At 42.5% G+C, this 24,923-nt stretch overlaps 1 protein-coding gene across 1 annotated transcript in view; it reads left to right on the top strand.

Moving 5' to 3' along the window:
* KCNH3 (potassium voltage-gated channel subfamily H member 3) overlaps positions 1 to 24,923 on the top strand; it is a 142,851-nt gene that overhangs the window by 104,858 nt on the left and 13,070 nt on the right. Inside the window, exons 10-12 of the mRNA XM_044285955.1 lie at positions 13,035 to 13,234; positions 21,494 to 21,743; positions 22,568 to 22,785. Coding sequence (XP_044141890.1) covers positions 13,035 to 13,234; positions 21,494 to 21,743; positions 22,568 to 22,785 — 668 coding nt within the window. The remainder of the gene's footprint in view (positions 1 to 13,034; positions 13,235 to 21,493; positions 21,744 to 22,567; positions 22,786 to 24,923) is intronic.

Raw genomic sequence — 24,923 nt, 5'->3', positions numbered from 1 at the left:
TTACCTGCTTTCTGACTCTGGTTTTCGTATGGACCCCAAAAAGGTTCAGGCGGTTCTGGAATGGGACCGACCAGAGAATCAGAAAGCTTTGATGCGGTTTTTGGGGTTTACTAATTATTATAGCAAATTTATCTTGAACTACTCTACCATTGTAAGACCAATGACCGATATGACTAAGAAAGGCGTCGACTTCTCTGTCTGGTCGGATGAGGCATTGCAGGCCTTTTCGGATATTAAGGAATGTTTTGCGTCTGCTCCCATTCTGATGCAGCCCGATGTGTTTCAGCCATTCGTGGTGGAGGTGGATGCATCAGAGGTTGGGGTTGGAGCAGTGTTGTCGCAGGGTTCATCTCCTGGCAAGTGGCGTCCGTGTGCTTTTTTTTCCAAGAAGCTCTCGGTCGCTGAGAGGAATTATGATGTAGGAGATAGGGAATTGCTGGCCATCAAATTGGCCTTTGAAGAATGGCGTCACTGGTTGGAGGGGGCGTCTCACCCCGTTACGGTATATACTGATCATAGGAACTTGGCTTACCTGCAAACTGCCAAGCGTCTGAATCCCAGACAGGCTAGATGATCACTGTTCTTTACTAGGTTCAACTTTGTGGTTACTTTTCGCCCGGGGGTTAAAAACATCAAGGCGGATGCATTGTCTCGTAGTTTTTCCTGGGGGAGGTGATTCAGAGGATCCTGCTCCGATTTTGGCTGATGGGATGGTTGTTTCTGCTCTGTACCCCGAGTTGGAGATGGAGGTATTGGGAGCCCAGGAGGAGGCTCTGGATTCTTGTCCCCCAGGTAGGTTGTTTGTTCCTGCTGGATTGTGATACAAGGTATTCAAGGAACATCACGATACTGTCCTTGCGGGACATCCTGGTGGCAAGTCCACCTTTGATCTGATTTCCCGGAGGTTCTGGTGGCCCGGGTTACGTAAGAGTGTTGAGGATTACGTAACAGCTTGTGAGACCTGTGCACGGGCAAAGGTTGCTCACACTCGACCTTCTGGTTCACTTCTTCCATTGTCTATTCCATCTCATCCTTGGACGCACTTGTCTATGGACTTTATTACTAATCTGCCGAGTTCCTCTGGTAAAACTGTGATTTTGGTGGTTGTTGACAGTTTGTCTCACTTTGTATCGTTAGCTAGTCTGCCCAATGCTAAGACTCTTGCTTAGGTTTTTGTGGATAACATTGTGAAATTACATGGCATTCCCTCGGATGTGGTTTCTGATAGGGGCACGCAGTTTGTTTCCAGATTTTGGAGAGCGTTCTGCTCTCGTCTTGGTATCCAACTTTCGTTTTGTGGCTGAAAACCAGGAGGACTGGTCCTCATTCTTATCGCTATCAGAGTTTGCTTTGAATAACCGTAGGCAGGAGTCCACAGGTAAGTCGCCATTTTTTGGCACATACAGTTTTCATCCTCAGTTTGGTACCTTTTCTGAGACTAGTTCCTCTGGGATGCCAGAGGAGGAGAGATTTTCTTCTGCCTTGTCCTCTATCTGGCAGAAGATTCAAGTGAATTTGGAGAGGATGGGTGAGAGGTACAAGCGAATGGCTGACAGGAGACGTATGACTGGACTGGTCCGGACCTGTGTGTGGGTGATCTGGTGTGGTTATCTACTAAAAATATTAAACTGAAAGTACCATCTTGGAAACTGGGTCCAAGATTTATTGGCCCTTACAAAATATCTGCGGTGATAAATCCAGTAGCGTTTCGTCTGGATCTTCCGCAGATCTGGAGGATCCACGATGTGTTCCACAGGTCTTTACTTAAGTAATATGTGAAACCGGTGGAACCATCGCCATTGCCTCCTCCCCCTGTTCTGGTTGATGGAAATTTAGAGTTCGAGATCTTTAGGGTTCTCGACTCACAGGTTCTTCAGGGTTCCCTTCAGTACCCGGTACACTGAAGGGGATACGGCCCTGAGGTGAGGATGTGGGTTCCGGCTGTGGATGTTGGTGCCAGCCGACTGGTGAGGGCTTTTCACAGATCCCACCCGGATAAAGTTGGGCCGGGGTGTCCGGAGGTCACCCGTAGAAGGGGGGGTACTGTCATGCCCTGCTCAGGTTATGTGCGGAGGTCTGCCAGGTTAGCAGCACGTGTGTAGTTTTTTGTTTTGGAGTTGAGCTGTATCCGCCTTCCTTCAGGTGCACTGGGTGGGGTCGTTTGTATGAGTTTAAATTATGCCCCTTCCCAGTGTCCTGTGCGGGTCATAGCTTCTATCTTGCTCAGTGGAAGGAAGGAAAGAAGGATTTGCTGTATCTGCTCTGTGACAAGATAAGTTGGTTTTGTTTTCTTGAGTGTGTTCTGTCTAGGCTGTTAGAGAGACGCCTGCCTCCTCCAGGTCTGAGGAAGCAAGCTGTCTCTTTCCCCCTGTCACCATCTTAGGGATTTTAGGGAATCTTCAGCCTTAGGCACGGGGGCACGTTTATTCCCACCTCTAGGGTCTGAACGTGGGCACAGAAGTCTAGGGAGAGCTGGTAGGGATTTGTAAGGAGGTGACCTTTATCCCCAGTTTCTGGCCTAGACACTTGTTTGTGGATTTCTGTTGTATCTTGTATCCTGTCAAGCGTGACAGTGGGAGGCACATATGCAAACTGTTGTAATTCCTACACCGTTCACCTGATTTGGATGTAAATCCCCTTAAATTAAAGCTGACAGTCTGCAGTTAAAGCACATCTTGTTCGTTTCAGTTCAAATCCATTGTGGTGGTGTATAGAGCCAAAAATATTAGAATTGTGTTGATGTCCCAATATTTTTGGACCTGACTGTATGTGTATATATATATATATATATATATATATATATGTCACGTTTGGGTGTGGGAGGGAAACACCACACCGAACATAGGAGGGAAAGGGTGAGGGAATAAGGCCTGGAAACCAGGGAAAAGAGATGGACACCTCCTAGTAAAACCCTAATCAAAGTCCTGACTAACTACCAGTATGAACATACCCCAGAGGTAGGTGAGTTCATACACAGGAATACCTAGTGTCCTAACTCACCCTATAGGACCCTGGTACTAATGTCAGGACTGGGACAACCTGTTCAACAGGAGTCTCCCTCAGGCCTTAATACAAATGACAGGGAAATGCAACACAGAATAACCCAAACAAAATATAAAAGGGAAAGAAAACACTTTGCTTCAAGTAGCTATGGCAGCACCAGGAACTCAGCCGAGATCCACACACCAGCTATCCACAACTCAAACCGAAGCTATAAACCATATAGTATAGTGGGAGAAACAACAATAAAAATAAAGAAAGTTAAATGACCATAATAGCCCCACCTGGGGAAAGAAGGTGTGGCAAGCACCAGAAACAGCACAGACGTCATTTGATCCAAACAGAAAACATGTCAGATCAAACCATGTGTTGCCAGTCTCACCGATCTCCTGCCACCTGTCGCGGGAACATCCTTGACATATATAGTTGAAAGATTGAATTGAAAAAATCTTAAGAAATAAATATAACTTATTAAGTATTATTTATTATATAAATTAGTCCATAAATTATATGTACTCCAAATGATTTCACTAAAAACTACAGCTCTACTGCAAAAACACAAGCCAACATGTGGATACATTGAAATAAAAAAAAAATATTATGACTCTCAAAAGGGGAGCCCCAAAAATGACTTTTTAGCCCGGTTCTTATTGTGCAAATGTAGAAAAAAAAGAAAAAAAAGCCAGATAGGTGTGGGTCCCACCTCTGAGAACTGCTCCTATCTCCAGAACGGGGCCCCCAAAGTGATAGAGAGTGCACTACACATGCACTGTATGCTCTCCATTTACTGCTATTGGAGTTCCAAAAGCAGTCGAGCGAGCGCGCTTGGCTATTTTCAGAAGTCCCATAGTGGTGAATAGAAAGCGCACTGCGTATGTACGTTCTCCTCTCCATTCACTGCTATGTGACTGCTGGAAATAGCCATTTCACAAAAGAGATTATGGCGGTCAACACTACACAATGATCAGCCTCCAGGATATGCCAGCTAGTCAGGTGAAGAAAAATTAGTGGTGCTCAGTGGAAAAAAAGGCAAGTCAACAAAATTGCAAAAATAAAAGATACTATGGCACTCACCAGTCAAATCAATCCCATTTATCAGCCAAATAGTGTACTGTACATTTGAGGATAGTAGATGACACCTATCCCTCCTGGAAATAGAGCAAGTGCTCAGCTATTTTCAGAACTCCTATAGCGGTGAATAGAGCGTGGATGAGTTTGCTCTCCTGAACTTCGAGGGGTGGCATTTTAATACGCCGCTAAATTGAGATCGGCTTCTGATGTGGCATGTTACTTCTTAGAAGTGGATTGTTAGTGGATTTGGTATTGAAGTCAATGGAGAAGCAGAAAAAAACACTAGGAGTTGTAGAAGCTGTTTTACAAAAGTTTTTAGCTGCGTTTCCGGCCCAAAAAATACTTCTAAATTATATCCCAACCAAGGGCTGGATAAGAAAACCTTCTAAAACCTCTTAAATCTTCTAAACACTCCTCCAAATCCTCAACCAAAGTCTCTTCTAAAACAATTGTAATATTCCTCCAAATCTGCAACCAGATTAGAAATCTGCCACCAAAATCAATCTGTTTTGAGCTAGTAATCTGCTACTGCTTTTTGTGCCCTGTGATATTATATCCTGAAAAACCAGTGATTTACATACCTACCATAGAAGCAGATCATGGCACCGCAATGAATAGAGGGGTCCTGTACTAAACGGCTTCCCTTTAGAGCTTCTTATATGGACACATAAGAGGAAACAGATGAATGGTGTAGGGGGTCATGGTAAATCTGTGGATAAATATTGTGATTGTATGTATGTCTATACTAACACAACATATGCATCGTACTTGTTCAGCCTGAGATTACTGTTGACGGAGGGTTGTGAAGCTTCCTCTTGCCAAAGTAACTATATTTCCATGGTTTCCCTGTCGCCGTACACTTTTCAATTACAAGTCACTTTTCACCATATGTAAGTGGATGGTTTTATTACTGATGCACTACAAACCCACATCTGTTGTTTCCACTGTTTATCAGAAACAGAATATTCTTTGTAGCTACAATGTTCAGATCATGACATTTTAGCCATACAATGCAGGTCAGTGTTAGAGAGCTCATCAGTTTACTGCTTTCTTCATGCTGCTTGTCATTATTGCTATGTTTCTTCCATTACTAAATCCTTGTTAATTTGGAGTTTTCAGAACTGGGCAGCTGTCTATGTGTGGGCCAAGCGTAGGACATTGCTATGGAGACAGCGTGTTCATACGTGTGTGTGGGTGTAAGTGTCTGCATGTGCTGCCTGGTGGATTGTGTCCCAATTTGTATATTAATAGCTTCCTTGAAGATAAAGGACTCAGACAAGTTATCAATATCTCAAACACTTATATAACCAGCAGCTTCTTAGCTGGAGCTATTATACATCAGTGACTGGAGTGCAATGGAGATATTTAAAACATAGGGGGTCATTTATTATACTGAAATATTTCTCCTTGCTCACACCTGGTCTAAAAAATTAGGACTGGGAGGGGACGGGCCGGCAGGCCCATCTCATTCATTTTCTACTCCTGGTTTAGGCGTAGAAAATGGTCTAAATGTAAGACAACTAGGAAGCTGTCTTACATTTAGAACTGGCGGAGGATCTGCCAAAGTTATGTAAAGGTGTGCGCCTCTTCATAACTTCAGCGATCCACCGCCAATGCAGGGGCTTATTAAGACCGGCATTTTAATAAATCTCCCCCATAGTCTACAAAGAACAGAACAAGGTATATAGTTTACATAGTTAAACAGTTAATACTGTTGAAAAAAGACATAAGTCCATCAAGTTCAGCCAAGGGATAGGTGGGGACACGAATCCCAAAAGGAAGTGAGACTCTGCACGTGAGGAAGTGAGACTAGATTTCTACACATTTTCATAAGCATTAATGTAATTTACTTTTAAGAATTTGTCTAAACCCTTTTTAAAACTGTCCACTGTTCCTGCTGTGACCACGTCCGGAGGTGTCTATTCCACAGATTCACAGTTTTTACAGTAAAGAAGCTTTGACACTTCTGGAAACTGAACTTTTTCTTCTCCAGTCAAAGGCAGTGCCCCTTGTCTTTTGAGGGGATTTTACATGGAACAGTTTTTTACCATATTTTTTGTATGTCCCATTTATATATTTGTATAGGTTAATCATGTCCCCCCCCCCCCCCCCCTTAGAATCCTCTGCTCAAAACTAAATATATTTAATTCTTTAAATTTTTCTTCATAACTAAGACCCTCCATGCCCCTTATCAGTTTAGTCGCTCTCCTCTGTACTTTTTCCAGCTAATGAGCGTCCTTTCTATGGACTGGTGCCCAGAACTGAACTGGATATTCCAGATAAGGCCACACTAATGCTTTGTAAAGTGGTAATATTACATCCCTGCCCCGCGAGTCCATGCCTCGTTTAATGCATGACAATATCCTGGTGGCCTTAGAAGGAGCTGATTGACATTGTATGCTATTATTTAATATATTATCTACAAGCAGGGGTGTAGCTATAGGGGGTGCAGAAGTAGCAGTCGCTACCGGGCCCAGGAGCCTGAGGGGACCCAAAGACACTTGTGACACATAAGACACTGGCATTATAGAAAGTGCATACTGGTCAATTTACACCTCTGGCAGGAGGGAAGGGGTTAGGTTAAGAATTTGGCATGAGGGGGTGCCCTTTCAATGTTTGCCTCAGGCAGCAGGAAGGATATGTGCTCCCCTGCCCCTTGCCAACAAGCACTGAGGGACGGGGGCCCAAGTTGAACTCTTGCACCAGGGCCCATGAGCTTTTATCTACGCCCCTGTCTACAAGGACACCCAAATCCTTCTCTATAAGTGACTCTCCCAGTGTTACATCCCCTAGGACATGTGATGCCCAGATATTATTACTACCCAGATGCATAACTTTACATTTATCCACATTGAACCTAATTTGCCAAGTTGATGCCCAATCACTCAGTGTTCAAGTCAGCTTGTAGTTTGTGGACATCTTCCATAGACTGCACAGTACTACATGGCTTAGTGTCATCTGCAAAAAAAGAAATGGTGCTAGTAATTTAATATGTAATAATTTCAAATATAATAGTACATTGCAGAGTTAACTAATTAATCTGTGGCATGTGTTGGTCATTAACATCTAAAGAGTGAACATCTGACAATTATACAATTATATAAACTTGTTGGACATCATATTCTAAAACCATGGCCATTAATATAGAGTTGGGCCCCGTTGTGACTATAACAGGCTCCACTTGTTCTTCAGCTTTTGCAGAGTATCTGTGTGAAATTGTGTCCTTTCAGCAAATATAGCATTTGTCAGGTCAGACACTGATGTTAGACGAGGTTTGGCTTAAAATCTATGTTCAAACTAATTCCAAGGATTTATTTTTTTTAACTATAAATTTTAATTAATTTGAAGTACTAAAGAGTACAAAAATAAGGTATAAACATAGAAAACATCAATTGCCCTCATCCAGCCCTGCTGGCAGAGCATAAAAAGTTTAGTCATAAAAGCACACGGATGATATGTGGGTGTGAATGGCAGGACATGGGTCTAACAAAAAAAAAATCCCATGGTCCAAGATAGGCTAATTGCAGGCATCAGTTTGGGAGCGGCGCAAAGGCCCGTAGTACTCAGCATGAGGACATAGACACAAACAACCAAGACAAGGACACAAGCACAGAGGAAGAGAGGGGAGCAGAGGGGCACAGAAGGTCCACTAGAGGACTCCGCTGTGATGCAATAGGAGTCCCATGCAGCCCAAGTGGTTTAAAACCGATTTACCGAGTTATGAAGAGAGGCAGTGAGTGACTCCAGGGAGCAGATATCCCACATTCTAGTGTAAGACCGTGAACCAGGGAGGGACCCCCAGGATACAGCGAAGTCACAGACGAGAAAAGAGACACCGACACCAGCATTTGTGCAAAAACAAACTTTACTGTACAGTAGAATTAAACACAATCTCAAATGTAGTGAAAATGTCCTGAAGTTACATACGCTCGTCTTGGAAGCTGAGACCCCTGTGCTGCACCCCAATATGGTCGACAGACACCACTTGCAATGCTTTACCTATTGCGAGCACAACTATCACTGCCTCGCTTTACCTATTATTACACTAGAGAACGGGAATAATTGTATGGGATGCAAGATACAGGCGACCCGCGGTGCAACACAAGAGCTCACAATCTTACAGGTATATACTATAATTTTACCTTCCCTTGTTCTTAAACGACACTGCTGCACATGTCCTTAATACTCCCAGCCTAGACGCTGGAGTAGCTTTGTAACACAGTCCTTGTAGCACAATCCTTTTGACATGATCCTTGCAACCTGCTGCACACAGAATCCCTATCTATCTGACTAAATGCAGGCATGAATCACAGTCACTCGTATGTCTAGGCTCCCACAATTTACTGCGGTGCGTGCACGATCTGGCTTACCGACGACCCGGGTATGGTCTTTATCCAATGAAGACTTAAACCAAATTAAAAGTCCTTCCATCCACCATTAGGCCTTGCAGAGTCTGTAGCCACGTTCCATGGCTCTTCCAGCCTTCCGGGAACCAATCCTCTCTCTCCTGCACGACATCTGGTTCGCTGACAGTCATCAGTCACTTCCAACAGTGACTCTGGCCACTCCAAGTCCCACTGACCCGAGGATGGCACTCGATGCTGTCTCCTAGTCTTTGTCCAAACATGTCTGCTCAGCTCACATTTCCTGCTTCTTCTCAGCAGCAGCATGAGTCCTCAGCTCCACCTCTTATGTATATTCAATCACTTAACTGTGTGGAGAAACAGCGGCCTCTAGCGGTTAAAACTGCACAATGACAACTAACAAGTAAAAAATTCACATCAACAGAATTAGAAACCGTATTTAAGCAATGGTGGATGTTTCACCCTCTTATACTAGAAAGAAGCATTGACTTAGAAGGAAGAAAGGTGCTCTTCCAAGACTTGGCAACAAGGGACTTAGCAGCTGTACACAGATATAGGAACAGCCTGGAGGAATGCCTCCCAAGGCCCCTCTGAGGTAGATTCAGTAGGTATTCCTTAGGGTTTAAAGGTATCATCGTAAGGAAAGGGATTGGGCATTGGCCTGTGTGTCCCTCCACAATGGGACAACACAGGGGCACATCCAGAAAAGGTGATACAAGGTACCCAGGGCCTCAAAACAGTGCAGGCACATAGATGGAATGGATGGGTTAAGTGAATATAAAAGAGCAGGAGTATGATACCAGTGCATGAGCATCTTATATTGAGTTTCCCGATACGTGGTACAGCTAGATGATTGAGCGGCCCTATTCCAAATGATTTGCTAAGCTCTGAGAGGCATAGGAGCCTCAGAACTTCTTCCCATTTGGCCATGTTCTTATGATAAGGGACCCCTCATTCTACAGAAGAGGCCAAAATCCAGTAAATTGAAGAAATCAGCCCCTTCCCTGATGTACCTGCCTGATACAGGCGCTCAAACTGGGAAGGGAGAGACACCTGGGGGGACTCAAAAAGAAAGGAAATATAATGGCACACTTGATAACAGTGAAACCATTTGTTCACAGGGAGATTAAACTGAGAACTTAATTGGTCTACAATTTTGACAGCATAGAGACATCTACAATGTCTGCCACAGATGACCAGGCCTGGACCATGGAGGATGTAAGACTAAAGGGGATGCCTGGATTGTATAGAAAAGAAATCATAGAGGAGTGCGAAGGGGCCAGATCAAATCGTCTGTGACAAGTATCCCAGATATGTTTCATAAATCCCATTGGGTCAAGGAGCGGGCAATTAGAGGAGATAGGAGAGTGGTGCCACAAAAGCATGTTCAGGTGGACCTGAGCCATCCATATTTTTTTTTCTATTTCAGTCCACTTTCTGTAGCTTGTAGCCTGGGAGAGAGGCCAAACATAATGGCAAGGATGTTTGATGGGGTAAGGTCAGGTCTATGTTCAGATCATTCGGGTTCCTCCATACCAAACTGGTCAAAGTATGTCACCGGGGCAGAGTCATACTGAAACAAGAAAGTGCCTCCCGCAAACACAAAATTGTGAGCATACTGATATGGGAGGAATAATAAGGGTTAATCATACTTCAAATATTGTTTTTCATCTCCCTTAGACACTGTTTCTGTAGATTTCTGAATTATATACTATTTGTAATCACACATTCTTAGTCTGCAATATCTGGTTTAAACTGTATGTAGTCTCCTCATGTATCTAGACAAAATAATTCCTTTGCTTTCCCACAATAGTGATCCCTCGCCCTTATACAGTGAAGGAGATCACTGCATGGACGCTTTCTTCCCAAGAAATTGGCCGCTCAGTCAGTCCATCTAGAGGAGAGGGAATTTTAAGATTTGGAGCATTGCAGATAAAATGTCATTGTGCAAAAATTCTACAATGACAATACAATTATTTAAAATACCATAACTGGAAATTAGGGACCTAGCCAAAACCTTGAAAAAAATAGCTTCGTACCAATATCACTTTTTTACCAAATTTTACAGCAAGCACTATGCATTTTGTAGTAATATCTAGACATCAGCCAAACATGGATTCTACTGTCAGACTGTCAGATAGAGCATGTCAGAGAGCATGTTTCCATTGATCCAGAGTCCAGTGGCACCAGGCTCGGACTGGTGCACAGGGGAACAGGTGAATCCCCGGATGACCCCTGAGCAAGGTGGGCCCCTAATCCCCTACCCCCTGCTCAAGTGGCACATGGCACAGTAGACTGACATATAGATAGGTTGGCTGAGATGCTATAAAGTACATTGTCTATGGCTATATAAAAAACTGGGTAGTGTGGGAAGCTAGTATATGCATGTAGCTTTACACTGGGCCCCCAAAATGAATTTTACTGGTGGGCCCTAGGCATGCCAGTCCGACACTGAGTGGCACTGTGCTTTTCCTCGCTGTAGCTGAAACTTTACATTGTGCATAGTGATCTTGGGCTTGTGTGCAGCTGCTTGACCATTGTGAAGCTCCTGTAATGAGAAATGCAACAAAGGATAACCGATTTTTGTGCTCCACGCACTTCAGCACTTAGCATCCTCACTCTGCTTTTTCCTGGTCTAACACTTTGAGGCTGAGCTATTGTGACCTCTAGATGCCTTTACTTCACAATAATAGCACTTTCAGTAGATTAGGGAAGATCTAGCTGATCAGAAATTTCATGAACTGACTGTCCTGTGATAGAAGCTGAGATGTTCAGTAAGAGTAGGAAACCAATGTTTGTCTACGGGGATTACATGACTATTCACTTGATTGTATACATCTGTTTGCAATAAGTGTGGCTGAAACATCTGAACTCAACAATTAGGAGGGTCGTTCACATACTTTTGTTCATATAGTATAGTTCTACCTTTTAGTAATATTGTAAAATTGGTTTTACATATCAGAAGGACTGTTACAATGGCAGCCCATGACCGCCACCGCCCCACTCTCCTGTGCAGGAATCGGTGCAGTGTGTTTTTACCAGGCCCTGCATCATGCTTTAGTGGTGGTCCAGACCTGCACATTCTCTTTTGTCACCTGCAGTGGGTCTGTCCGCCGATGCTCCATGTGCCCGCTGATGTCCCTCTCCCCTGTATTCCCCTTCCAAACCTGTCCTCTAGGGCACATGCGCTTGCTTGCTCTCTGGCACGCATGTCCAAATTCTCCCCCAGCCTATGGCTGGCTGTCCCTGGGTACATAAGGCACGTTCCTTAGTGAAAGTGTGACGGTGCTATTGAGACTATCTATAACATTTCTTGACTATTGAAGTAACACTTTTTTGTTACAAGGGTGGCTGTGAGCTGCTGCTGTTCTGCTTTACTTACCTAGTGGTCTGGAACCGCCTCCAGTTCCCATCTTCCTGGCGGGCCAAGACACTGTCCTGCTCTATCCCTTCGTGTAGGTTGCGGCCTGCTTGCCAGCAAAGCCTCTCCTCCTCTGCTCATAGGGTGAATGTGCTTCATCTGGCTCTTACAGGTCCAGCGCGCACCTTAATCTTCACCAGTCAATAGCTGGCAACCCTGAGGCCCTTCAGGCACCTTTGACGTTTCCCGTATTGCATGCTCTCTGCCAACCCTGACCTTGGCCTGTCCTTGACTACGTATCCTACCCAACCCCTCAGTGCCCTGCACCAGTGTCTCTGACCCCCACAGGTCCACTGTTAACCACAAGGAGACTACTCCAGGAGGAAGGAGCCTGTTGGAGTCCAGGTCCCTGTATGGGGTGAATACCAGGGAATAACACCATTAGAATTAACCCCAAGCCAAATCCATTGGTTAACAAAGTGGTTCTACATCTACTGTCAAAACTTATTTGTAAGTTTTGACAGTAGATGTAGTAACCTTAGTAACCCTATTAGTCTTTTTTCTGTAGATCAAGGCCTAGTAAACATTTTACCATCATGTATTCATTACACAGGATTTATATCACACTAAGGCATATAGCATTTAGCAGAATAGTTTGCAACTGTCTCAGACATATGCAGCTGTAGGCCTATACATTAGCATTTATCTGCCATTAGATGCCATAAAAATGTATATTGCTTGGGGGGGGGGGGGTTTGCTTGGGGGGGGGGGGGGTTGTATTGAAACGTGTAGTTGACTGTGCTTTTCAATACAGTTGACAATGTAGTCCTGACAAACCCCAGCCAAACATACAGTATGTCAAAAAGCTTTAAAGGTGTATAGACATGTCAGCATATATAGCAGGAGATTACCCAGAATGTATGCTAAATTTGCCCCAATGGCATGGTGCAAATTGGGCATTACATATTCCATAGCACTCTCACCTGGCTCAGAATCTAATTTCTCTATGAAGCTTACGCAAACAACAAGGTCAATTTGACTAGAAGTTAACTAACATAGCAACCTTGTCTTTATAGAATTCTTGAGGAATAACCTACTAAATTCATGGGGAGGTTTATTGTGCAAAATTGATGTGATGCATTTAATACCTGTTAATATTTCGATCCATTTTCATTACTTCACTCATGACTAGATGGTTGCCCTATGACAATGTTTTCTGTTCACTTCTTTTTAAACAGCCCTGATGCACGCACTGGTGTTTGGAAATGTCACAGCAATCATCCAGCGTCTCTATGCGAGGCGATTCCTGTACCACAGCCGTACACGGGATTTACGAGATTACATCCGTATCCATGGGATCCCGAAGCCGCTGAAACAACGTATGTTAGAATATGTCCAGACAACATGGGCAGTAAACAATGGCATTGATACTAATGAGGTAAGAGAATGGTCTTCTGGGTTATTTTTGACTTTTCTCTCCAATGTCATTTGATGTATGTCATTTCCCCTTGAAAATGCTAAATTATGTTTTACTGGGTCCCATGTACATTTATTGACATATTAGTGTAGGTGTCCATCTGTAGTTTCCCTGGCTGCTATGCCTCTTTCACACATCTGTGTCTGTGATGACATCCCTGACAATATGGTCAGTGGTTCATCCATGAAGATGTCCATGAAGGATCCATGTGTGGTCGGTGTGCCCATTTTTTGCTCTACGTGTGTCATCCGTATTCCACAGACGCTGCTAGGCTGAAAATGTATTTCCAAATCATATTCTAGTAATGATCCATGAAAATCACAGACAAATACTGTATGGATGGAATCCCTAGGGCAGTGATGGCTAACCTTGGCACTCCAGCTGTGGTGAAACTACGACTCCCAGCATGCATTTATATACAGTTCTGAGAGCAGCCAAGCAAGGGGGGCATCTTGGGAGTTGTAGTTTAACCACAGCTGGAGTGCCAAGGTTAGCCATCACTGCCCTAGGGCAAGCTTCCGTGATGTCACCAAGGATCCACGGTCCGTCTAAAAACTGCTGATGTGTCAATACACACATTAAAGGCAATGGAGACCAGCACACATATGTGATTCACTGACATATGAAAGTGGCATAAATGATACTGGTTAAAAAGATAGAAGCAGTAAACATATACTGTATTTCAAAGGCAAAAATCACCTCAGAATTACTAAACATAGAGGAGGAATGTATTATTCCCTCTATACCAGAAAACTGGCGGCAACAAGTTGCAAACTTTGGCGCACACCATGCTTGCGTAGAATTTCAATACTTTTGGGGGATTTTGGTCCCAATCTCCACTTTTCCAATAAGTTGGCAGAGCAGTTAAATTTGTTAACCTCTGCATTACCAGGAAGTTTACTCCCCCTTCATTTCCAAGCTAATTTTTCAGTTTTAGCAATGCGCCTATCTAGGCTTGTTTCACACTAGCGGCAGGGGACTCCAGCAGGCTGGTCCGGCGGGGGCACACGTGAACTAGCGGCAGGACGTATCCGACAGGCTGTTCACCCGCCGGACCAGCCTGCTGGAGTCCCCTGCCGCTAGTGTGAAACAAGCCTAGATAGGCGCATTGCTAAAACTGTCGCTCCATCCCCATTGACTATAATGGGGGTGGGGGCAGAGTTCAGGCGGCAGCACGCTAGTGTGAAAGTACCCTAATTGCAAATAACTATTTAATTTGTGAGCCAACCTACATGTATTTAATATTATTTTGCACAGGACACATTAGACCTTTCTTTTGTACCATTAGATGACAGATATAATATTTTTAAAATATTGAAGGAAAAACTGTGGAAATTATGAAAAAACTATATTTTTCCTGGCTTATCAATTGTTTTTGTAACTATTACAAAAGATTTTAAGACAAAACCGTTATAATGCCATTATGGTATGGTTGTACTGCCAAAATGAATGCTACTTGTGTAATTTATCTACTGGCTGGGCTCACAGCAAGATTTCAAAGGGCTGGAGCACATTTTAGATTTTGGCACCATACTGCCAGTACACATGTTGTACTGTGCCATTAGAAACTCCTTCAAAGTTACTATTATTATTTTTTTACCCCCTAAGGCAATGGTGGCGAACCTATGTTACAGGTGCCAGAGGCAGCATTAAGAGCACTCTCAGTAGGCACCCATATCCTGGAAAAAGTCTATTGTGTACCAATATGCCTCAGACTTTTCCTGCCATTCATCAGAGCAGGGCGCACCATGAACAGCACAGGCAGCGCACTGAATGTAGGCAGGTTATTATAGCTAAATGATAAAGTACATGGAAGATATACTATATTGGTATACAGATTAAATTGCTGTGTTGGCACTTTTACATTAATAAGTGGGTTTTGGGTTGCAGTTTTGGCACTTGGTCTTTAAAAGGTTCACCATCACTGTCCCTTGGGTATTTTAAGATTTTGGCTTTTTTTTTTTTTTTTTTAGAAATGAAAAATATGCATGTTTGTATATTATACACACACAAAAAAAAACCTACCCTGTTACATACAAAATTGAGAGGTATTCCTGCCTCAGCCAGGCAATCTATTCTGTTAAGACACCATAATGGCGTGGAAGTCGGTTAGGAAGATATATGGGCTCCTATTCTATACATCGCCCATGATGCCATTATGGACGCTGCCTTCTTTCCCGCAAGGTAGAGAAAACATGTTGTTTCGGGAGTGAAGGGATTAAAGGGATTACTAAACTTGGGACTTGCTGGGAACCTGTGGCCAGGAATTGCTGACATGGGAACAGCTGAAAGAAAAATATGGCTTGGCTAATACATACTATCTCCCTTTCCAACAAATCAAGAGTTACTGTAAAGCTCAGTCAGGTTCATTGGGTGACTCAGAAAAACTTACGTGGTTCACGGCTATACTGGACAGAGTATTTATGTCCCTCTCAGAGCTGTACCGAAAACTACATAACATACAAACGATAGGCTTGGTGAAAGGAGCTTTCAAATCATGGGAAAGGGAATTAAATGATCGAAACATAGCCAAAAAATTGTGGGAAGGTCTTGACCTAGTAAGGCGAGCGGTATACAAACCGGATTCCAAAAAAGTTGGCACACTAAACAAATTGTGAATAAAAACTGAATGCAATGATGTGGAGATGGCAAATGTCAATATTTTATTTGTAATAGAACGTAGATGACAGATCAAACGTTTAATCCGAGTAAATGTATCATTTTAAAGGAAAAATAAGTTGATTCAAATTTTCACGGTGTCAACAAATCCCCAAAAAGTTGGGACAAGTAGCAATAAGAGGCTGGAAAAAGTAAATTTAAGCATAACGAAGAGATGGAAGACCAATTAACACTAATTAGGTCAATTAGCAACATGATTGGGTATAATAAGAGCTTCTCAGAGTGGCAGTGTCTCTCAGAAGCCAAGATGGGTAGAGGATCACCAATTCCCACAATGTTGCGCAGAAAGATAGTGGAGCAATATCAGAAAGGTGTTACCCAGCGAAAAATTGCAAAGACTTTGCATCTCTCATCATCAACTGTGCATAACATCATCCGAAGATTCAAAGAATCTGGAACAATCTCTGTGCGTAAGGGTTAAGGCCGTAAAACCATACTAGATGCCCGTGATCTCCGGGCCCTTAAATGACACTGCACCACAAACAGGAATGCGACTGTAAAGGAAATCACAGAATGGGCTCAGGAATACTTCCAGAAACCATTGTCAGTGAACACAATCCACCGTGCCATCCGCCGTTGCCAGCTGAAACTCTACAGTGCAAAGAAGAAGCCATTTCTAAGCAAGATCCACAAGCTCAGGCGTTTTCACTGGGCCAGGGATCATTTAAAATGGAGTGTGGCAAAATGGAAGACTGTTCTGTGGTCAGACGAGTCACGATTCAAAGTTCTTTTTGGAAATCTGGGACGCCATGTCATCCGGACCAAAGAGGACAAGGACAACCCAAGTTGTTATCAACGCTCAGTTCAGAAGCCTGCATCTCTGATGGTATGGGGTTGCATGAGTGCGTGTGGCATGGGCAGCTTTCATGTCTGGAAAGGCACCATCAATGCAGAAAAATATATTCAGGTTCTAGAACAACATATGCTCCCATCCAGACGTCATCTCTTTCAGGGAAGACCCTGCATTTTTCAACAAGATAATGCCAGACCACATTCTGCATCAACCACAACATCATGGCTGCGTAGGAGAAGGATCCGGGTACTGAAATGGCCAGTCTGCAGTCCAGATCTTTCACCTATAGAGAACATTTGGCTCATCATAAAGAGGAAGGTGCAACAAAGAAGGCCCAAGACGATTGAACAGTTAGAGGCCTGTATTAGACAAGAATGGGAGAGCATTCCTATTTTTAAACTTGAGAAACTGGTCTCCTCGGTCCCCAGACGTCTGAGTGTTGTAAGAAGGGGAGATGCCACACAGTGGTGAAAATGGTCTTGTCCCAACTTTTTGGGGATTTGTTGACACCATGAAATTCTGATTCAACATATTTTTCCCTTAAAATGGTACATTTTCTCAGTTTAAACTTTTGTTCCGTGATTTATGTTCTATTCTGAATAAAATATTAGAAGTTGGCACCTCCGCATCATTGCATTCAGTTTTTATTCACGATTTGTATAGTGTCCCAACTTTTTTGGAATCCGGTTTGTACAATGAGCAATGGAGAGAGAAACAGCTGAGGATTATCCATAGGGCAACGTACGCCTTTAATTTGTCATATCGTGATGGCCCGGCCCATTACCTGCAGCATTGCCCTAAATGCGACCTCTCAGGGGCTGGTCTTTTACATGCTCTGTGGGAATGCCCGAGGGTAAAACCGCTATGGCAACGGTGGAAGCGGTGAAAGATATTTGGGGAGAGACAGGGAGACTAACACAGCAACAATGTATTTTTCATTACATACCTAAGAATTAGGAAGAAGAAATAGGGACAGTAGTGGCGACAGGGGGGAAACATATCTTACTGATGTCAGTGAAAAAATCCCTTTTACGACACTGGTTGCAAACAGAAATACCGTCATGGGAAGAGGTGGTTGGTACTATGAAGAATGTGTTATATCTAGAAAGACTGGAGATAGAGTAGGATAAGGAAAGATTGATTAGGAAATACATCAAGAAGTGGAGGGAATTCATTGTGAAGCAATTGTCCACTTGGGAAATCAAGGAACTTATGGCCCCTTTCAAGTTGACTAAATGGTACTTAGAAGCACAATTGACAAATAGATTGGGGAAGTTGGCAGTATAAAGTAATACAGGATTGGTTTAAGCTGAAGACAGGATGTATTATATGACAGAATGGAGAAGAGGTTACCGTAGACTCAGACTAGTGTTCACGATGTTGGGCAAAGTTGGGGGGAGGGGTCTAGAGGGGGACGGGGAGCAATAAATAGAAAAATTGAGAAACATAAAGGATACCCTGTTATATTGTTATAAGCCGATATTTACTGGAAAAACGCTAACTTTGTATGTCGTTATATGCTTATAATGTATCGACTATATGAAAGATTCTCAATTCAATTTAAAAAAAACTACCCTACTAAGGCTACTTTTACACTAGCATTAATATTTTCTGGTATTGAGATCCGTCATAGGGTCTCAATACCGGAAAAAATAATGTTTCGGTTTTGTCCCTATTCATTGTCAATGGGGACAAAACGTAACTGAACAGAACGGAATGCTCCAAAATGCATTCCATTCCATTCTCATCCCAAAGAGCAAACCGCAGCATGCTGCGGTTTGTTTTCCGTCCTAGGATGACCCACAATGCAAATCAATGGGGCACGGATCAATGGAGTTCATGACGCATCCATCTTGGGTATGTTAAAGATAATACAACTGTATCCGTTCATAACGGAAGCAGACGGTTGTATTATCAGTAACAGAAGCGTTTTTGCAGAACCCTGCCGGATCCAGTAAAAACGCTAGTGTGAAAGTAGCCTAAATATAGCTGAAATTAATACCAATATTTCAAAAAGTTTATATGAAGGAGAAATTGTGTTACAGACAAAGTCCGGTGTACTAAAACTAATAACTTTTCTTTTATTTTTGTTATGAAAAGGGGGGGAAATATGTGTGTGTACTTAGTCTGTCATACTATTACTTAAACTAATAATTGTAGGTGTAACTTTTTTATAGTTTTATTTTTTTATGTTTTATTTAGTTTTATTAATTTTTTTATTATGGTGGAAAAAAAGTCAATTAACCCCTTCTTGCACAGTCAGGGCAGTAAGGGGTTAATTCAAAGACAACAGGATCACATTTCACTTTACATACAGCAGGGGTCTCTCTGACATAGCTGAATGTGCCCCTGCCGGCTTTATATACTTTTACTTCACACTTGTCATAATGATCAGATGCCTGGAGACCACTTTTGTTAGTCTTCAGCATCTTTACTGTGACCACAGCTGTCTAATGATAGTGTGGTCACAATCGTCTGCAGTGCCAATGGGCGCTGACAGATCTTAATGTAACCCGGCGGGTTACAGTTAGCTGCCTACCGCCCCGACATATAAAGTTGTGCAGTGTTAGGCAAGTGGTTAATCTACACACACACATCCAAAAAGAGGCCAATGGGACTCAAAAATGTATAAAAGTATCTTAGACTTTATTGGTATCTATAAATAAATAATCAAAAGAAAAGAGAGTAGCACGATGGAAATGATACATGCACCGTGCTATTCTCTTTTCTTTTGATTGTTTATTTATTTATATATACTAATAAAGTCTCAGATACTTTATACATTTTTGAGTTCCATTGGCCTCTTTTTGGATGTGTGTGTGGTAATGTTCCATGGGCTTTTTGATATTGATTAATGGGATGGGGAGGTTATTTAAGTGGTAAATCTACGCACGGAAACCATAATCTATAGCTGAAATCTACACTTGCACTCTTGCTGGTGTAGATTCCACTTTAGCACAAAGACTTAGGGCTTATGCACACGAACATATTTTCTTTCCATGTCCGTTCCTTTTTTTTTTCACTTCAATGGGACCGCAAAAAAAACAGAAGTTACTCCGTGTGCATTCCGATTCCGCGTATCGCCGTATCACACTTCCGGTTTCCTGTTCTGACTGGAGTTTGATATGCTCACACACTGACCACAGTTTCTGCTGCACAGGTGAATGCAATTACATCTTATTTAACATCCTATATTATGTGACGCCCCAACACACAGTCCTTTACCCCTGAGGAAGTCGGATTGTATCGGCGATACGCGTTGGGCGCTTGTTATTTTTCCAGGTCCACTGCACCAGCTGGCTATGTAGGTTTGGCTCTTGATATTTGACCCTATGTCGGTCTGTCTGTATCCTCAATTCTAGTGGTCTCATCTCACCTTACATTTGCTATATACGATTCATTGTATTGCTTTATATGCTGGTTGATAACGCATACATTCATATGTGATAATTCAGTGGACCTATGTGTGTCGGTTACATATATTTTATTGCATACCGCACTTTGTTCTATATTGTATACAATTTTTTAATGCGTGTGTGTTGTTGTGTCTAATAAACTTTATATATATTTTATATCCCTTTATGGTCGGATGTGCCTTTATGGGGTGGCCCTTTTGACTCACTCTTGGGTCAGATCATTTTGTTATATGTAGTTATACCACCCTTTGCACTCCTTTAAGTATTTGGTGTGCCCCCTGTCTCTAAGTTATGTCTAGTGTTGTGTTCCATGTCTGGTCTGTTTGGTGTGTTGTCCAGCATGGTTTCTAGACAGTCCCCTGTCTGTCTGTGCCTTTGGTGAGAGGGCCCCTGGGTTCCCCGGAGGGGGAACCACAAGTCAGTGAGTGGCTCTGCCTGGGGCCGCCATGCATTTGGTCCACATGGGGATCCAGGCAGTTTTGGTGCTGGTGTTCCACCCTGTTTCTGCGGCAGGTTAGTGGTTGTTGTTCCGGTGTGTTGTCGTATCACTGGGTTCTTACCTGCCGACCCAGTTGCTGCTCACTGTCTTCCCTAACCTTTGCTGCTTGGCCTGTGAGACTCCTGTTCATCCACGTTCTGGAGGAACAGGTCGTCTCTAGCTCCTAACCTTTATTCAGGGATCATCAGGGTGACTCGGGGTCCGAGGTTCCTGTGTATGAGCCCACCTATCATCTGGGTCTGCTCATACAGTTACGAGTCATGGCCAGGATTAGGGCAGCTTAGGAGGTAACCTGCTCCCTTTTCCTAATGTCCAGACCTAGCTGCTTCCCCGTTTTCCCACGTTATACAGTGGGGAGTTTTCCCCCACTCCCCATCGTGACAATAGTACTGTTCTATGAAGTGCCAGCTGTTCCGTTCCACAAAATACGGAATGCACACGGATCTCATCCATATTTTTTGCAGATTCGTTTTTTGCGGACCACAAAATTCATATGGTCGTGTGCATGAGCCCTTACACAGATGCATTGCAGTTATTAGGAAGAGTAAAAATCTTAATTGTAGCATGTTTTATTCCAGCAGAGGATAGGTTAAGACTGGTGTGTAATACAACGGTCTTAGTAAATATTTTTTATAGCACATATATGGGTAATTTGGTGGTCATTTCTTTTTCAGCAGTGGTGTAGTGCACAGACAATCAAGATCCTCCAGAGAGAGAGAGAGGCACACACACCTTTTGGGTGGTCCTGAGTGTCCCTCAGTTGTCTAAAGGTTGCCCTTTAAGGTCTACTTGTTGGTCTAATTGATAGAATCTTCTCTTTTTTTGCTTTGCAGCTCTTGCACAGTCTTCCAGATGAACTACGAGCTGATATTGCCATGCATCTCAACAAGGAACTTCTCCAAATGCCACTGTTTTCCCTTGCAAGCAGAGGTTGCCTACGCTCCCTATCACTTAACATTAGGCCTTCTTTCTGCACTCCTGGCGAGTATCTCATCCGGCAGGGGGATGCGCTGGAAGCCCTGTACTGTGTGTGTTCAGGATCCATGGAAGTCCTGAAGGATGGAATTGTGTTGGCAATATTGGGTGGGTATTGACAGTGTCCTAAAAATGTATTACATTTATGCAGCCCTTTAACTTGTTTTATTTTTTTATTTTACATCAGAATATATCTACTTGTTTGTATGTGAATTTTTTTATCTATCATTTCTAAGTGCTCAACACTTAAAAACTGTTTTCATTAGCACTTTTTAGCCAAACAACAATAAAGTATGAATCAAGTATTCCCTTTTTCTAGTAAAAATGAATACGTTTTCTGAGCATTAGCTATAGCTAGATGTGACCATGTGAACCAAGACTGCACTACCTACATGGTGACTTCTGTCATGTGAATGCAGTTTGTGACCCTAACACAAAAATGGAAAATCACACATTCCCATTAGGGATGGCTTTTATATACAGATGTAACCGTTTCTAAACTTGAGTGTGATATAAGGTCACTGTGATATTACGCCTCGAAAGCCATTGAAAAAGTAAATTCAAAGTTTCCTGCCACTATTTACTTAACGCTGTAAGAATCAGGACGATGATTTCTACATCCGTATGTTCATTTTTTATTTATATATTTGAAACATTACATATAAAAATCATTCATACACAGATGCTCTCAATGGATCCAGAAGACTTTTTACATTTTCTAATGCAGTTTGCTTCTACACTGATGGATGGATACTGGTCGTGCATGTCTTTCTTATTTGTGGTTTGCACCAACACACTACGGGAGGATTTCTGCTGGAGTCGCGGAAAATGCCTCTGCTATGAATAACGTTACATATTAGCTCAGTGACCACATCTTCTAGCGTATGTGGTACTGTAATGATAATATGTATTGACTGTATCTTTAACTGTAGGCAAAGGTGACCTGATTGGTTGTGAGGTCTCTTCTGAGGACACAGTAATTAAAGCAAATGCGGATGTCAAAGGCTTGACATATTGTGACCTGCAGGGGATCAGTCTGAGGGGACTTCGTGACACGCTATCACTCTATCCAGAATATGCTTATAAATTCACAAGTCAGATCACACAACAGCTCAGTTACAACTTGGGAAGCAGCAGATGTGAGCCTGAGGTAAGTAACACCAGGCAGCATACCAAAAAAAATGATAGCAGCATCTAAAGTGGACTTGATGTTATGACACATGGAGGACAGTTCAACTGATTGTAAATCAGAAAGTCTTAAAATGTTTCTAAAATCAGTGTAGAGCTTGGGGGCCACCAAGAAAAATTATTAATGGACTTGTCCAAATTATAATAAAACCTCCCTGAAGCTCATAAATTTGGTAATATAATAAATGGACATACAGTGCTGCCCATAATTATTCATACCCCTGGCAAATTTTTACTTAAAGTTACTTTTATTCAACCAGCAAGTAATTTTTTGACGGGAAATGACATAGGTGTCTCCCAAAAGATAATAAGACGATGTACAAGAGACATTATTGTGGAAAAAAAACAGCTTTTATTTACATTTGAGCAAAAAGTGTCAAGTCCAAAATTATTCATACCCTTCTCAATAATCAATAGAAAAGCCTTTATTGGCTATTACAGCAATCAAACGCTTCCTATAATTGCAGACCAGCTTTTTGCATGTCTCCACAGGTATTTTTGCCCATTTATCTTTAGCAATGAGCTCCAAATCTTTCAGGTTGGAGGGTCTTCTTGCCATCACCCTGATCTTTAGCTCCCTCCACAGATTCTCAATTGGATTCAAGTCTGGACTCTGGCTGGGCCACTCCAAAACGTTAATGTTGTTGTCTGCTAACCATTTCTTCACCACTTTTGCTGTGTGTTTTCAGTCATTGTCATGCTGAAATGTCCACTGGTGCCCAAGGCCAAGTTTCTCTGCAGACTGCCTGATGTTGTCATTGAGAATCCTCATGTATTGCTCTTTTTTCATGGTGCCGTTTACTGTGATTAGGTTCCCTGGTCCATTGGCTGAAAAACACCCCCAAAGCATTAGGTTCCCCCCACCATGTTTGACAGTGGGGATGGTGTTCTTTGGGTTGAAGGCTTCTCCTTTTTTACGCCAAATGAAGGAAACATCATTGTGACCAAACAATTCAATTTTTGTTTCATCTGACCATAACACAGAAGGCCAGAAGTCTTCTTCTTTGTCCAGATGAGCTTTTGCAAAGGCCAAGCGAGCTTTTGTGTGCCTTATCTGGAGAAGTGGAACACAGCAGTGTGCAGTGTCCGTTGGATTGTCTGCCTTGAGACATTGACACCAGCAGAGCCCAGATTCATCAGGATGGCCTTGGTGGTGATCCTTGGATTCTTTTTCACCTCTCTAACTATCCTCCTGGCCAGCACATGTGTCACTTTTGGCTTCCGAGCACGTCCCCTGAGATTTTCCACAGTGCGGAACATCTTGTATTTTTTGCTCAAATGTAAATAAAAGCTGAGAAATGTTTTTTTCCACAATAATGCCTCTTGAACATCGTCTTATTATCTTTTGGGAGACACCTGTCATTTCCCGTCAAAAAATTACTTGCTGATTAAATAAAAGTAACTTTAAGTCGAAATTTGCCAGGGATATTAATAATTATGGGCAGCACTGTATACTCACCACTTAATGCCCCGCTATTTCCAGCTCTAAAGCTCCAGTCCTCACCCAGTTTCTGTTTACAGGCTTCAGTGGTAAGGTAGCCAGTCACTGCTGGGGTCAGTAGTTAGATGCAGCAGTCATGTGCCGCAGTCTGTAAAAACAAACTAGAGGTGAGGCAAGGAGTGGTAGCGCTGGATACGGCAGAGGATTAAATGGTGAGTATATTATATTATTTTGCATATTTATGTGCTTTGGGGGAAGTTTAAACTCTGTAATGACCAGGCTGACATTTTTTCATGATTTAGCTCATGCATGTGGTGGTTAGCAGTCCTAACATTTTTTATTTGTTGGACTGCCAAAATAATTTTTGCAGTGTTTTTTTATGTGATGCTGAGGTTATTTTATTATGTATTTTAGATATTTTTCTTTTTAGTTTTATTTTGGGGAAAAATGGCAAACAATGAATTTTTTTTTCAAACTGTAGCTCTTTATTTTTTTAAATATGCAAACTGACACTAAAATTAATTATTAAAATGGGTTCCTTATTTTGTGTTGGTGATTTTGATATATGTTATGTGTAGTTTTGCATGAACACAGCGACCGTTTTGATTGCCGTTTTTTTCTTTTATTTGTATTTTAATACATTTTTTATGTATTTATTT

This window comes from Bufo gargarizans, chromosome 3 (genome assembly GCF_014858855.1).
Source record: "Bufo gargarizans isolate SCDJY-AF-19 chromosome 3, ASM1485885v1, whole genome shotgun sequence".
NCBI lineage: Eukaryota > Metazoa > Chordata > Amphibia > Anura > Bufonidae > Bufo > Bufo gargarizans.
Note: the sequence above shows the minus strand (reverse complement) of the source record. Positions and strands in the feature narration are given on the sequence as shown.